This window comes from Borostomias antarcticus, assembly GCF_949987555.1.
Source record: "Borostomias antarcticus genome assembly, chromosome: 29".
NCBI lineage: Eukaryota > Metazoa > Chordata > Actinopteri > Stomiiformes > Stomiidae > Borostomias > Borostomias antarcticus.
Genome location: NC_140262.1, coordinates 6137646 through 6151950, shown reverse-complemented (window position 1 = coordinate 6151950; position 14305 = coordinate 6137646). Strand labels below are relative to the sequence as shown.

Below are 14305 nucleotides of genomic sequence, written 5' to 3'. Positions count from 1 at the left end.
TGTATATTTTAATATATTCATTATTGCAGCATGCCTAGTGTGTAATTTACAGTACAGCAGCTGTTCATGCCATTTTAAGTTATGTACTGTATAAACTTAGCTTATATCAGGTGTAATATTGAGCTTTATATTAGACACAAACAGTAACACGAAATCCCCTTAATGTATCTCTATTTACAGTATATTTGACAAACATAATATACCCACTACATGCACAAGATTGTAACTGTAACATCCTGTCCAAATGCAAGAACATAGTGTAGAATAGTATTGACATTTCAAACACAGGCAGGTCTGTAAAGACTTGCAATTTACAATCATATTTTACAAGGAGAATAAAGCAGAATGCTGTCAATGAACATGTGGTCAAGGTTTAGAGATACTCGTATAGTATCTGTAGATATACATTATACTTAACGGTAAATACTGTATGTAGTTGACTGGAGATATGAATACACAATGTGAATGTCATGCTGTAGGTCATTACAATCCACCAGACACACAAGAGGACAATCTCTGTCTTGTTGTCTTACATCAGAAAAATGTGTCAGCAGTCTGTTTAGGGCGTGTCCCACCGGTCTGTTTAGGGCGTGTCCCACCGGTCTGTTTAGGGCGTGTCCCACCGGTCTGTTTAGGGCGTGTCCCACCAGTCTGTTTAGGGCGTATCCCCAGTCTATTTAGGGCGTGTCCCACCGGTCTATTTAGGGCGTGTCCCGCCAGTCTATTTAGGGCGTATCCCCAGTCTGTCATAGTTCATAACAGCATGGGACTTGGGAGTGATGGAGGGATGAAGAGATGGAGGGAGGGAGATGTGGAGGTCAGAACTCGCTCTCCTCCAGTATCTCCTCCATGGTTTCTCCATTGGTCATCTCTCCATCGCTGCTGGAATAACTCTTCCTGGTGAGAAACTCCAGCCCTGCCACATCCCTGCCCCTCACCTTCCCCCTCCCCCCGTGGTCGTCCGCGTCTCTGTCCCCTCCCCCTCTCCCTCCTGCTCCTCCCCCTCTCGGCACAGCCACCTGCAGCAGCTGGGCGTGTGTGTGAGCTCCGCCCTCCTCGTAGGACTCACTCTGCTCCGAGCCGTGAGGGCGGCGGCCTCGGGAGAACTTCCAGAGGCGCTTGAGGGGCGCGCCCCGGAAACAGCTCCTGGTCTGGACGTGGTGGGTGAACAGGAAGAGCTGCCAGCGCTTCTTCAGCTCTGCCTGAACCTGAAGACGGATTAGAGAGAGAATTGTAAAATACAAGACATTGAGTCTGTCTCTTATGTTGCAACTGTAAGCTTGAATCAAATAATATCACAGTCCCTGGACTCACTTCTCCATTGGCGAAACAGTACAGCACAGCAACCAGGAATCCCTACAAGAGACATAACCTGTCACACACAATACCTGGATAGAGGTTCAACACCTGTCTTATTGTATTGTTTGTGGTCACTTTGTAGAATAATTCTCAGTGAATCATAGACTGTCTCTCTAGCCTCTCTTTCTTTCCTCCACTGTTCTCCGTACCTGGAAGGAGCTGAGTGTGAGGTTGATGAAGTACCTGGAAGGAGCTGAGTGTGAGGTTGATGAAGTACCTGGAAGGAGCTGAGTGTGAGGTTGAGGAAGTACCTGGAAGGAGCTGAGTGTGAGGTTGATGAAGTTGCGGGCGTAGCGGCTGCTTCCCTCCACGCACTCGTCTATGAGCAGGGTGAACACCACCTCATGGACCCCCAGCAGGGGGATCAGCACCAACGTGGCTCTGGCCAGGCTGAGGAAGGACAGAACCATGAGACGCTTCGTCATCTCAATACTGTATTCATCTCTACTGACTGACTGATACTGAGTGATGCTAAGCATGCATGCTAAGCTTATTTTATAGCTCTAATATAAATTCATAGTCCCATGGAAGGTTTCCAGGTCCCAAACACAGCCTAGTCTAGTCACTTTTAATGGAGGACAGAGCATTCTGTGTTGTGTTTTTTATATTTAGTCTATATTTCTATTTCAAAATTTCTATATTAACAGTAGTCAGTCTCTGGGAAAAAGTCTACAAAATTAGGATGATATCCATACTCACAATACATTTTGAGAGGTTAAGGGAGAATAATGAACAACGCGTTTTGGGTTTGTACAGTATGAGATTGCCAGCTCTTAATGACTCCTAATTTGTACTGTGTATCCAGGCGCCACTGACACTCAGCCTACCTGTATCTGTAGTCTGTGAATTGCATCTGATCAGCTTTTAACTTGGCTAGAAGCAGCATCAGGATTTTTATAAATATGAAGAAAATAACCTGCAAGCAGAAAATTCAAGTTTAGAGAGACATGTACTGTATTACCCACTGTACACGGGATAAACTGCCAACATAGTAGGAGGATATTAAACCAACAAGCTGACAGCTAAGGAAACGTTCAGGACTGGACTGGCAATCTGGCATACCGGGCCGGACCTAGCTATGGGCCGATCTAAAAAAAAAAAAGTTTGTTTTTTTGGGGCCAATGAAAATTATCAGATTTAAAGCTCTAGATGGAAACGCACGTTCACCGGCTTTATTCACATTCATATTTTTAGCGATCCTCACATAATTCAATTCCACAATTCACAAGTGGATGGAAACATGGCTAGTGACTAGATGTTGGTTCCTGTAATGCAGTGATGTTAGGGCCTTAGGGGAATGTCTAGGGATGACGATGCAGAACTACTCACCAACACGGACAACATGATCGGTCCTCTTATGATCCACCAGAACCAGATATTGTTGATGGCCCAACACCTTGGGACAGGAAAGACTCAAATGAGCATAACCAATGACCTTTCAACTGGAAATAGCACCTTCAATACTGTACCTTAAATGCACCTATACTGTGTAGTGTAAATTACACTCAATTAATAAAATATTACCGTCTCTTTCAAAAAAAAAAACATCTTTGTCATAAAGACTCTCTTGATTGCATTGATACTCATATGTGCCCATAATATTGTTTTGAAACTGAATGAATATGGATATATAAAACAAATGCTCACCCTGTATTCTCATAAACAATTTTTATGACTGTCCATGGCACCACAAACATGAATGGCGTACCTTGGGAAGAACAAACGCATCGGAGGCACAACTTATCAAGGAACATTTAGTCCAGCCAAGGAAATTTCATCTCTTCAGTTTAAAACTGTGCCCCAGCAGCAAATGAGCTGTTGTCTCCATCAGTGCGCCAACTGACCAGATCAAATTCCTAGTATGCTTGCGATAAAATCAATTCTGATTCTTAGAGCCTTACCCCAGCCAATGAGCATATATTTCTTGAGGAGGCACCTCTTGGTGAGCATGGCGGTGAAGAGGAGGGTGTGGAGGAAGATGGCCTCCACCAGGAGCCAGAAATAGTTACAGGCCACAAAGTACTCCATGGACACCTTGGAGGCCTTGCACAGCACTGAGATCTGAACAGGGAGACATTAGATGATTAATAAACTAAAGGAAACCTTTTATTCTGTGTTTATTAATTCATCATCATGGTGAATTATTCCCCCCCCCCCCCCCCTAGTTACAGTACACCCATGAGCGGCATCTGTGTACCGCTGAGCTGGCGTAGGAGTTCCACCCGGTGTCGTTGTCGGGTAACTTGGTGTACATGACGTGTAGCATGATCTCCTTGGTGATAACCGCCATGGCGCGCAGTATGAAGGACACGAAGAGGTTCATGTGGATGTAGTTCCTGGTGCAGTGGAGCTTCCTGGGGAAGCAGAAAGACAAGAAGCCAGCATTGATTCAGAGCCCACCGCTGACCACACCGGTGCTGAGCAACATGCATTACAACGAGCAAGACGGAGGGCCGGAAAAACACAGAGGAATGATTCCGGAACTTTGTAGACTAATATCGTTAACAATGATCAGCACCAAAGTAACCTACAATAATTAAGTGAACTGACTGTACATCCCAATCAGTGTCAGTAAGGCCTAAGTGGTCACAGTGCTAGAACAAGGAAGAGGTTTGGTTTAATTTAAATAAACATGATAAATAACGATTGAATTAATGTTGGTATCAAAGACTGGATTGTTAGTGATGGCGCGACTGGAGGTGCACAGACCTTAGGATGCCCATGAGAACAGTGGCCAGGAAGAGGGAGGAGAGGGACAGGGAGTAGCCAATGACGGAGATGATCCTCAGCGCTGTCTGGCGGAACAGCTCTTCCTCCTACACACACACACACACACACACACACACACACACACACACGCACACACACGCACACATGCACACACGCACACACACACACACACACACACACACACACACATGCATGCATGCATGGTCATTTCAGAATATTTTGACTAAATCAACTGAACACAAAAGAGCAAATTAATCAGTTCTCTCTGGGTGAGTTGGTTAATAATATGCATTATTGTGTGGACTGTGAGTCAATCTCTCACTGAGCAAAAGGTTAAGGTACTGTCTCATGACCTTCTCCTGACCTCTGCTTTGAAATAGTGTGGATTCAGGCATTCTGCCTGATCCCTCCAGGTTTCCGTAGAGTTCTCCCTCAGCCGCCATGTCCCATTGGCCAGGCACTCTTGGTATGCGCTCCTCGAGACATCTGCGTGAGCAAGAGTGGCCAATAGATTTGCCTTAGTTATGCAACCTTGAGTCTGGTGAGTGTCTGACTGACCGACTGACTGACCCCCTGACTGACTGAATGAATGAATAACTTACTGACTGTTTCTGCATAGCTAATCCTAAAATGGCCGACTACAGACGTTCTCTGCACAGTCGAAGCTTGAGGATCGTGGCTGGCTCATTATAGCCGAAGTTTGGTCAACTGACCGACCATCATCCCTGCCACTGACAGAACAGGAAGTGAAAACAGCGGCTCCAGTGATATGTCACTAACTGTAACATAGGTTAGCTAAGGGTAACATAATCTGGCTAATATAACCCTTAAAAAGGGCTATAAAAGGAGAGACAGGGGAAGAGCAGTTTGGAGAGAAAGAACAGAGACATTTGACAGGGAGCAGAGCTGTAAGAGTATGAGTGAGATATCCAGACCCTTTCCATAGAAACCTCTAGACCGAGATAAATGTATAGAACCATAAAATGGCAGTTTTACCCTCATGGATCCACGGTAGGTAGGAAGGACAGGGGACCGACACGTTCCCAGGAGACGAATGGGGCCAACACAAAAACTTGTCAAATGTTCCATTACAGTAGATTCCTACAAGATGAGTAAGATTTACTTGTGTTGTTGTAAAGTCAACAGATTTTTTTTTCCAAAATGGTGCATAAGAGAATTCAAAGAATCAAAAGAATTAAGGTTTCCGTATACTGGCAAAGCTTGTAAATAAAACACTTTAATCGTAGTAATGCGAACCAGTTATTGAGAAGGCGCTTGTTGCTAGAGTTCTGGTGCAGTTGGCCTGGTACTCAGTCCGTTTAGACATCACATCTTCAAGCACAGAGCCCATTACCTGTCAGTCAAGACATACAACATGAGACAGAAGTTCACATCTATTTACACAAACCACCAAATTAATGAGCTGTACTCAAAGTGCCATAAGGCCTGTTTGTGTGTGAATGGGCGGGTTGGAGGTGTTGCAGCTGTAGTTGTGCTAGTTGTCCACTCCGTGGTAGTATTCCAATGGGATTCCCTTAGAATTATTGGCATCATAAAGCGTTGTTAGTCATGGGAAAAGTACTAGTACTAATACTAGTGATGCATGGGAAGGGAAAGAAGCTACTGTTTTTCAGTCTAATGTCGTAAACTGATATCAACTGATTACAGATTTCTCTCCATAATTGATTGTTCAAATTGTGCATCATAAAATATGTATTTTTATTTTCAGTCACTCTATTAATTATTTTATTCATGGGAGGATCTCTTTAAGGTATTCTCTCTAAAGTCTATTCCATATGTGGTGTGTGATCTCTGGCTGACATTCACAGCCTTCACAACCCAGTGGCAGAGCAGTAAACTGTCTCTCTGCTTGCCTCTCCACCTGCCGTATGGTCTGCCTGCCTGTCTCTCTACCTGTCTTTGTGAGAGTGTGCCTGCCTGTCTCTCTACCTGTCTTTGTGTCAGTTTGCCTGTCTGTCTCTCTACCTGTCTTTGTGTCAGTTTGCCTGTCTGTCTCTCTACCTGTCTTTGTGTCAGTTTGCCTGTCTGTCTCTCTAGCTGTCTTTGTGTCAGTTTGCCTGTCTGTCTCTCTAGCTGTCTTTGTGTCAGTTTGCCTGTCTGTCTCTCTACCTGTCTTTGTGTCAGTTTGCCTGTCTGTCTCTCTACCTGTCTTTGTGTCAGTTTGCCTGTCTGTCTCTCTACCTGTCTTTGTGTCAGTTTGCCTGTCTGTCTCTCTAGCTGTCTTTGTGTCAGTTTGCCTGTCTGTCTCTCTACCTGTCTTTGTGTCAGTTTGCCTGTCTGTCTCTCTACCTGTCTTTGTGTCAGTTTGCCTGTCTGTCTCTCTACCTGTCTTTGTGTCAGTTTGCCTGTCTGTCTCTCTACCTGTCTTAATCTTTCTAGTTTTCCTCCATGTGTATCAAACCATCAGGTCGACATAGATCCCGTTAAAGACGTAATGCCTGTGATGAGGATGATCTGAGCTACATGTTAACGTTGCAGAGTTCAACAGTAGTGTTGATTTTGTAAAATGATGATATAACTACTGTGTGTTCCTTTTAGGGCTGTCAATTTAACACATTATTTAGACCAATTAATTATGTGAAGATTAACGCGTTAATTTAATTAATGCAAATTTATGATAAATGTGTTTTTTTTTTAAGAAAAAAAATAAAATCCCATTGGAGCCTGTAGGCTACAGAGAGCAGGTAGCAGAGTTAGGCTAAGTCTACCTCAGACAAATTGACGAACTTGGTTGCAAAATGAATCGCTATGGTAGAAGACAAAGGCTTAATGGAAGCATTGCAAATTACACATCCTCCAATGCAGCTACAAGCCAGCATCAAGAGGCACAAGAGTTTTGAAAATCCATGGACGTATTGGAAATATGTTGCTCAGATTGATTGATAGCCTTACACATAAGATATTACAAATAATAATTTAATAAAACAATACATTGACTACTAAAGCCACTGTTTGTATTGTGTACTCAGTGCTTTACTGACATCAATGTAACGTCTTTTAATTGAAATATCTTCATTTGTGGGCTTTTTCCAGCAACAAATGATATGTGATTAATTGTGATTAAGTAGATAAATTAATTACAGATCATATAATTAATGAAAATATATATTTTTTAATCAATTAACAGCCCTAGTTACTTCATGATATTTGCACATTGCCAAGCATGAATTTTGGAATTCAAAAACATGGAGAATCAAAAGACACAAATAAAAGCAGCCCTTATCCCAATATAAACAATGGAGAATGATGCGATACACTTTTAGTAACTTGATGTGTGTGTGTAACTGTGTGTGTGTGTGTGTGTTTCTGTTAGCAGTCACCCATATCTCACCTGCAGACTGAAGAGTGGAAAGATTAATGCTGAGAGTGCGGTTTTCCTCGCTGCCCACCTCCCTCTTTGCCAAGCTAGCAGACGTGTTGCCATGACGCCTTGTTTACACATTAATAATTCTCACGGTGGGTTGCCAGGTTTGCTACCTCATGCCACATCGCCACACACATCCTTGGTTTGTCTGTCCACATCCACACTGACCGGACCAACACCTGTATACAACTCCTCTCCCAAACTTACTAGTCTAGTCCTTTGTATTCAGGTAAATATGAATTTGTGATATCCCTTTTTTTTAGTTAACTGTGGTATATTGAGTGGTTGAATCCTCCTAGAAGAGTGGACAGGAAAACTGGTCTCTTTCCTTGATTCTCATGGGTTGTTGGGGTCAGGTTGTCCAACGCTGGTCTTGTTTGTGATTCATGTTGCATTGATGCTCTTGACCTTCTCAAGTCTTCTGTAGAGGATCGGAGGGGTGATTCATCCACCGCTTCTCTCCTGTGCTTGTCTGTGTGTGTTTAGTAAAAGTTGTCTCCTGCTGTCTGCTAAATATTTTGATTGAAGTGTATTTTGTTCCAAGTTGTCCTCAGTTGTTCTTTGTTTGGTGAAGTTCTATCTTGACCCTCCGCCGGTGACCCTGGGTTGGGTTTAGGAGTCCCCCGCTCGGGCGTGCTCGAGAGGGTTGGGGGTCTGGCTCTCTATCCTCTCTGATGACCCGATGGCAACTGAGCGCGCCTGTAGATGCTCACCAGCTGCCGCTGACGCCCCCACCCAGTCCTCCCCCAACCAATCAAGATCAGACCTGGGAGGGCGGGCTGCGCTACGGGACTCACTTTGTTGTCCAGGAAGGGAAACACTTAAGAGGAGAGCATAGGTGTTGTGCACACAAACATGTACATGACTGCATGCGCACGCACGTACACACACACACACACACACACACACACACACACATAGTATACTGTACCCACAACCTGGATCGTGAAGTAATAGGGCCTCGTCTTGATTAAGGGACACTGATGGGTATCCTGTGTGGTCTAATGGATGTGTTATATACTATTATATACGCTACTGTGTTGTTATATACTATTATATACGCTACTGTGTTGTTATATACTACTATATACGCTACTGTGTTGTTATATACTACTATATACGCTACTGTGTCTGCGTTGCGTTGACAATATGCCATGTCAGCTCAGATGACCCACAAACCCCATGGCAACCGCAAAACGGGTGGATGTGCTGTGGAGAGACGGTCCGAAGCGGTCGACGCCCCTCCCAGCATCCTGACCGCCCTGCGCCCCATCGAGGTCCCCTCACCATGACAACCCAGGAGATGGTGGCGGGCAGTTTGCCCAGGGTCCCCTCACCACGACAACCCAGGAGATGGTGGCGGGCAGTTTGCCCAGGGGAAAATCACTGACGAGATTTAGATGTTTCTGAGTGAGAGTAGAGCAAACACTGGTTTATCACCCTGTTAAAGAAAATAAACCTGCCGTTACAGCTTTGTGAATGAATGTACAGTACGGTGTTGCGTGGCTCTCTGTGTGCACAGAATAACGAGTGGTAGCGGAGCAGCGCGTACACTAATGGAGAATGAATGGGTCCTCATAAGTGCACAGCGCAATAAAAATCCCGTTGGTGTGCGAATAACTCAACAGATAACTCGGCACCGAGATACACACCTACATTAGTAGCCTAGTATACATTTGACTCATCGCATGTGTCTGATTCTGAACTATATCAATACAAATAGAAAGCACACAAATATACGTCATCCTACTATACAGTGTGTGTGGCCAAGGCCTCTCTATAGATCTCACATCAGTCACATGATGAAAGGCATACCAACCTGACACCCCCGGCTAGGCAAGAGCAGGATCTCTAAAGACACGCTGATTAGTTTAGATAAAGAGGAGTCAACATTAGTGATCCATCAAGTGGAGTAATTGTGTTTTCATTACTGAGTGATTGAGTGCGCAGGTAGACCAGGAGGGAAGCTCTGGCAGTGCATCCATTACAGCTAGGCTAGAGTATTATGGGATATGATGATGTGGTTACTATGGGCGCCATTGTGACCCGGGCACGCAATAACTCTGACTGGGATATACAGTACCCAGAAATTTGTTTATTTCACATTTGGCCCCATAAGTATGACTGTCTGTAAGGAGAGCTCGCCTATACGTCTGTGTTTCATTCACAAACAATAACCAGTAGAGGATCAGTCAGACAGAAATGGAAATATTCATATATTTAGCAGGATTATACAGGTCTGAGAGAATGTGAAGGGTTTAAAGTGATTTGATACAGACAGAGCCTGGAGGGTAGTGCTGGTATTGCCATGCTTCTCCTGACACTCCCATGGAGCTGGAGAGGGTCCAAGTCCCCACTGACCTGCCCGGGGGTGAGAGTGATAGCTGAAGTGTGACCGTTTGCAAATGTGATAATGCTTGGGTAATGTGATAATGCTTTGGCTGGGCTGGCTGTTTCTCTACTCTTATCGGTCAAGAGAGAGAGAGAGAGAGAGAGAGAGAGAGAGAGAGAGAGAGAGAGAGACAGACAGAGATCTGTCACAACAAAGGAAGGAGGTAGCTACTTTCCCTAGTTCCCTGTCCTTAGAGTGAGAGAAGGTAGAGCAGTAGCCACAACTGTCTCATTTATCACTTAACCACAGATTCATATTCCATCCACAGTTAAAGTTCCAGACAACATGTCCCTCATACAGTAGATCTTTGAGATTCTTTATTAGGATAACTAGTCTGGAATGTCTGTCTTTTCTCATGCTTCTTCTTGCGTGTGCAGGGCTAACTCTCAGATCAGAAACGACAGATTCTAAATACGAATGAAGTATTTCGAATATAGTAATAATATAGTATTATGAAGTATCATATCTGTTTAAAAATCGAATCACTTCATCTGCATTCTCGTACCCCTAGTGGAAGATGTCCATTGTATTCTTAGCTTTTCAGCTTTGGACATCCAAGCGTAAACAGCTCTGTACGCCCACTTCGTTGCTTCGTATCATTTGTGGGGGATTGATTTCAAGAGCGTTCCCATGATCTTAACTGGGGTTCAAACGGACATTTTATCACAGCAATTGCTTTACACATTCCAGACAACACAGTTCCCATTATCATCCACTAATGATTTTCAGCAAGGAACGTATTAAATATCCTCTAGTCAAAACAACATTTTATTTATAGGATACATTATTTATGTCACAACCTAACGGGTTACCAGAAAAGACCATTATTCCAAACCAGCTCTGTTTACTAAATTACTACTCAGTTCATTGTTCTTAATTTAACTTTCACTTCATTCATTTCAGACACTGATAAATTACAGTTGGGCTCATCAAAAGAGGTGCTTGTGAGTTCTAGCAAGTAGGCTAGTAGTACACTGGCTTCTCCTACGTTAAATCCAATTACTGTTAGTCGCTTTGGATAAAAGTGTCACCTAAATGACTAATGTAATGTAAGGTTTACGCTACAACTACCAGACTGATCTGCATGCCACTCGGTGGAGGGGTGTAGGATGGGACATCTAAGAACCCATTCAATTCTGGAGCCGGTCCGGCACGGGGCGGGTCCACGAGCCGCCCAAACACAGCCTGGCTGCCCATTCACCTCCATTCATTTTGTGGACTAGGATTACGTGCACGCACACAGAGACACAAAATGCATTTCTGGGCAGAGGTCTATGTTCTCTGAGCACCATTTCTAGTTCAAGCTGTTTAAAAAAAATCAGTATTAGACTATGGTGACACAATATATAGACATGCTTCTGTGACGACCCTGAAACCCCTAGACTCTGTCTACCACTCCGCCCTCAGATTTATTACAGGGATAGATATAACACCCACCACTGTGTTCTTTATGATCAAGTAGGCTGGCCATCTCTTTCTTTAAGTGGTATCTGTTTATTTTCAAATAAACTGTCAGCAGACTTCCACCATACAGTGCATCTCGTCTCTGTTGGAGAGCTTTGACACCTACCAGACCCCAAACTAATGATCGGCTTGTTTTCAGGGTTCCTCGAGTGCCTTCTGAACTTGGATGGGCTGCTTTCTTTCCATGATGCTCCTTATACTTGGAATACCTTACAACAGACTGTAAAGCTCGAGGTATTTCCTTCAGTCACCAAGTTTAAATTCATGGCTCTAGACCTTTGTACTTCGACCTGTAACTGTCTTAATTATTAATGTATATTGCAATTGCTCTGTTGATTTTTGTGTCTGTGTGAACTTGTTAACACTGTCACTGAGGGAAACCTGGTGCTTTACGAGTATAAATAAAGATGTGAAATGAAAAATGAAATGACTTGGATCTCTGCTTCTCCCACATGGAGGATGCTGAGTCGGGTCTTGTCTCTGTGTGTGATAGTTCAGTATTTGCTTTGTACTTTATTTGCATCATAGGCAGATATTGACTATGGTTACTGAAAACGGTCCTAATTTAAGAGAGGTAAGAGAGTACATGCTGTACATCTTTTGCTTTGTGAAAGAGATCCACTACCCTGGCACCTGACAAATAAGGAGACATACGGACCTGAGCTAGTCACACGCACTTCTGCCGTTGACGGATAGCGTTCAGGCGAATGTTTGACAGAGGTTGTGCAGGTGTTAAGGACCTTTGCCTCACTGCCAAATACTGCATGTTTTTTTTTTACACATTATGCTGACCAAATGTTTAGTTGTGTGTATTGTGTAACATGTACAGGCTCAAAACCCATCTCTTCAAGAAGTACTACAACAATCCTCCCTCCTAAGCACTTATTGTATTATATTATATTGCACTGTACTTTAGATTGCTATTCTTGCACTTTGCCTTCAGCACTAGATTATAATCTTAGTCACTTGTTTTAGAAAGAAGATGCACTTGTGAGTTCTGGTGAGTAGTAGAACATTGGCTTTTCCTACGTTAAATGCAATTATTGTTAGTCGCTTTGGATAAAAGCGTCTGCTAAATGACTGTAATGTAAAATGTAACATACAACATCTCATGTCTTTACCGAAGTTTGTATCACAGATCCACATGTGACTTAACATTCCACCCAGCAGACACAGCCAGCGTAAATAACATAAATCTCAGACTGTATTTACATGCTGCTGCATCTCCGCCGGCCTCAGGTCCCCCAGCCACATGTAAAAGTGTCAGCCGGCTCCGCCCCTCTGGTAAACACTGGGCCGTGAGGCCCACGACGAGGAACACAACCATGTTTACCGCCCTCCCTAAATGGGTTAGAAAGTGTTTAGTAGATGGGACAGGTGCTATGTGGGAACTTAAACAGGTTCCAGGAGGGTACATAAACTGTTTGGTTCTCCGGTGACTCCGGGGTCAGGAGTCAATCTTTGATTTTTTAGAGGAAAACAAACACTTCCTGGTACAAAGTGTTTTTTGTCTTCTTCCTCAGCTGGAGGCGTCCTGAATACTGAAGACTAATACTGTTCTAGGCAGAGAAGGAGAGAGAGTGTCTCTGTGCTAATTACACATCCTGTAGTTTCAACAGGTGCAACAGAGTAGTCCTGTGCAGTGCTGAAGGATTCTCTGGTTCATGACTGTATGTGCATGCATGTCTGTCTGTCTGTCTGTCTGTCTGTCTGTCTGTCTGTCTGTCTGTCTGTCTGTCTGCCTGTCTGTCTGTCTGTGCATCTGTCTGTCTGTCTGCCTGTCTGTCTGTCTGTCTGTGCATCTGTCTGTCTGTCTGTCTGTCTGTCTGTCTGTGCATCTGTCTGTCTGTCTGCCTGTCTGTCTGTCTGTCTGTGCATCGGTCTGTCTGTCTGCCTGTCTGTCTGTCTGTGCATCGGTCTATCTATATGTCTGTTTGCATGTGTGCGTGTATTGTGTTCACATTCTTGTTGAGCCAGAGAGTGATGGCAGGGCCTCTAGCAGGAGTGGGCGGGGAGGAGGGGAGGGTGGGAGGAGAGGGGAGGCGGGGGGGAGGGGAGGGTGGGAGGAGAGGGGAGGAGGGGAGGAGAGGGGAGGAGGGGGGGAGGAGAGGGGAGGGTGGGAGGAGAGGGGAGGAGGGGAGGAGAGGGGAGGAGGGGGGGAGGAGAGGGGAGGGTGGGAGGAGAGGGGAGGAGGGGGGGAGGAGAGGGGGGGAGGAGGGGGAGAAGGGGAGGGGTGTGTAGCGTGGCGACTCTCAGCTGGAAAAGCAAACAGGGGGAGAGGGATACTGGAAGGAGAGAGCCTGGAGGCTAGTGACACAGGAACGTCCTGTCCACTGCTCTGTCAACACCACAGCGCCTCAGGACTCGCACAACAACAGCATCACAGGGCTACTTAAAACACCACAGCGCCCCGCGACCCTGGTGACTCAACACTCGCCCTCTAGTCCGACTGTCGTCATAGCAGCTAGGACAGGACTGGACAGGAAGAAAATATCATCTCACAATAACCACCATCATTTTACCGCAATCATCGCAGTAGGACGGCAAGAAAGGAGAAGCCACAGTATCACAAGAACCGTTGTCGTCTTTCTGTGGTCATATAAGGACTCAAGGGATCTTTATTCAAGGATTTGAGGATCTGTTGGCAAGAAAGGAGAAGCCATTGTACCTCATTAACAATCATAGTCTTCCTGTAGTCGTTGAATGTGAGGGCGTAGGCTTGCGTTTGGACGGTCGGGTACCAACATTTCGGGAGGCCCAAATTGTCCCTACCAGCTTTTAAGCAACCTTGTTCACATCATCTTTGGAGAGCAGTTATATTAGATCATTTAGATGGCCTTCCCATAGTTAAAAATAGAAGAAAAAGCCCACAAACTGACAAAAAGCGTTTAGACTACGTCCAGACAGGCGCACACAAACAAACATACTACAGCTGGTCTAGACTACCTAGTCCTAGACGGTATATCATTCCAGAA

General features: G+C 44.6%; 1 protein-coding gene across 1 annotated transcript; it reads right to left on the bottom strand.

Moving 5' to 3' along the window:
* Positions 1 to 818: 818 nt before the first annotated feature.
* glp2r (glucagon-like peptide 2 receptor) lies at positions 819 to 5440 on the bottom strand (the record flags this gene model as incomplete). The annotated part of the gene is made up of 12 exons (XM_084459781.1): positions 819 to 1208; positions 1315 to 1356; positions 1611 to 1749; positions 2187 to 2275; positions 2689 to 2755; positions 3007 to 3067; positions 3261 to 3420; positions 3557 to 3713; positions 4069 to 4175; positions 4454 to 4575; positions 5086 to 5190; positions 5347 to 5440. The coding sequence occupies 12 exons, from the start codon at positions 5438 to 5440 to the stop codon at positions 819 to 821; spliced, it is 1533 nt and encodes a 510-aa protein (XP_084315907.1).
* Between the last annotated feature and the right edge of the window lie 8865 nt (positions 5441 to 14305).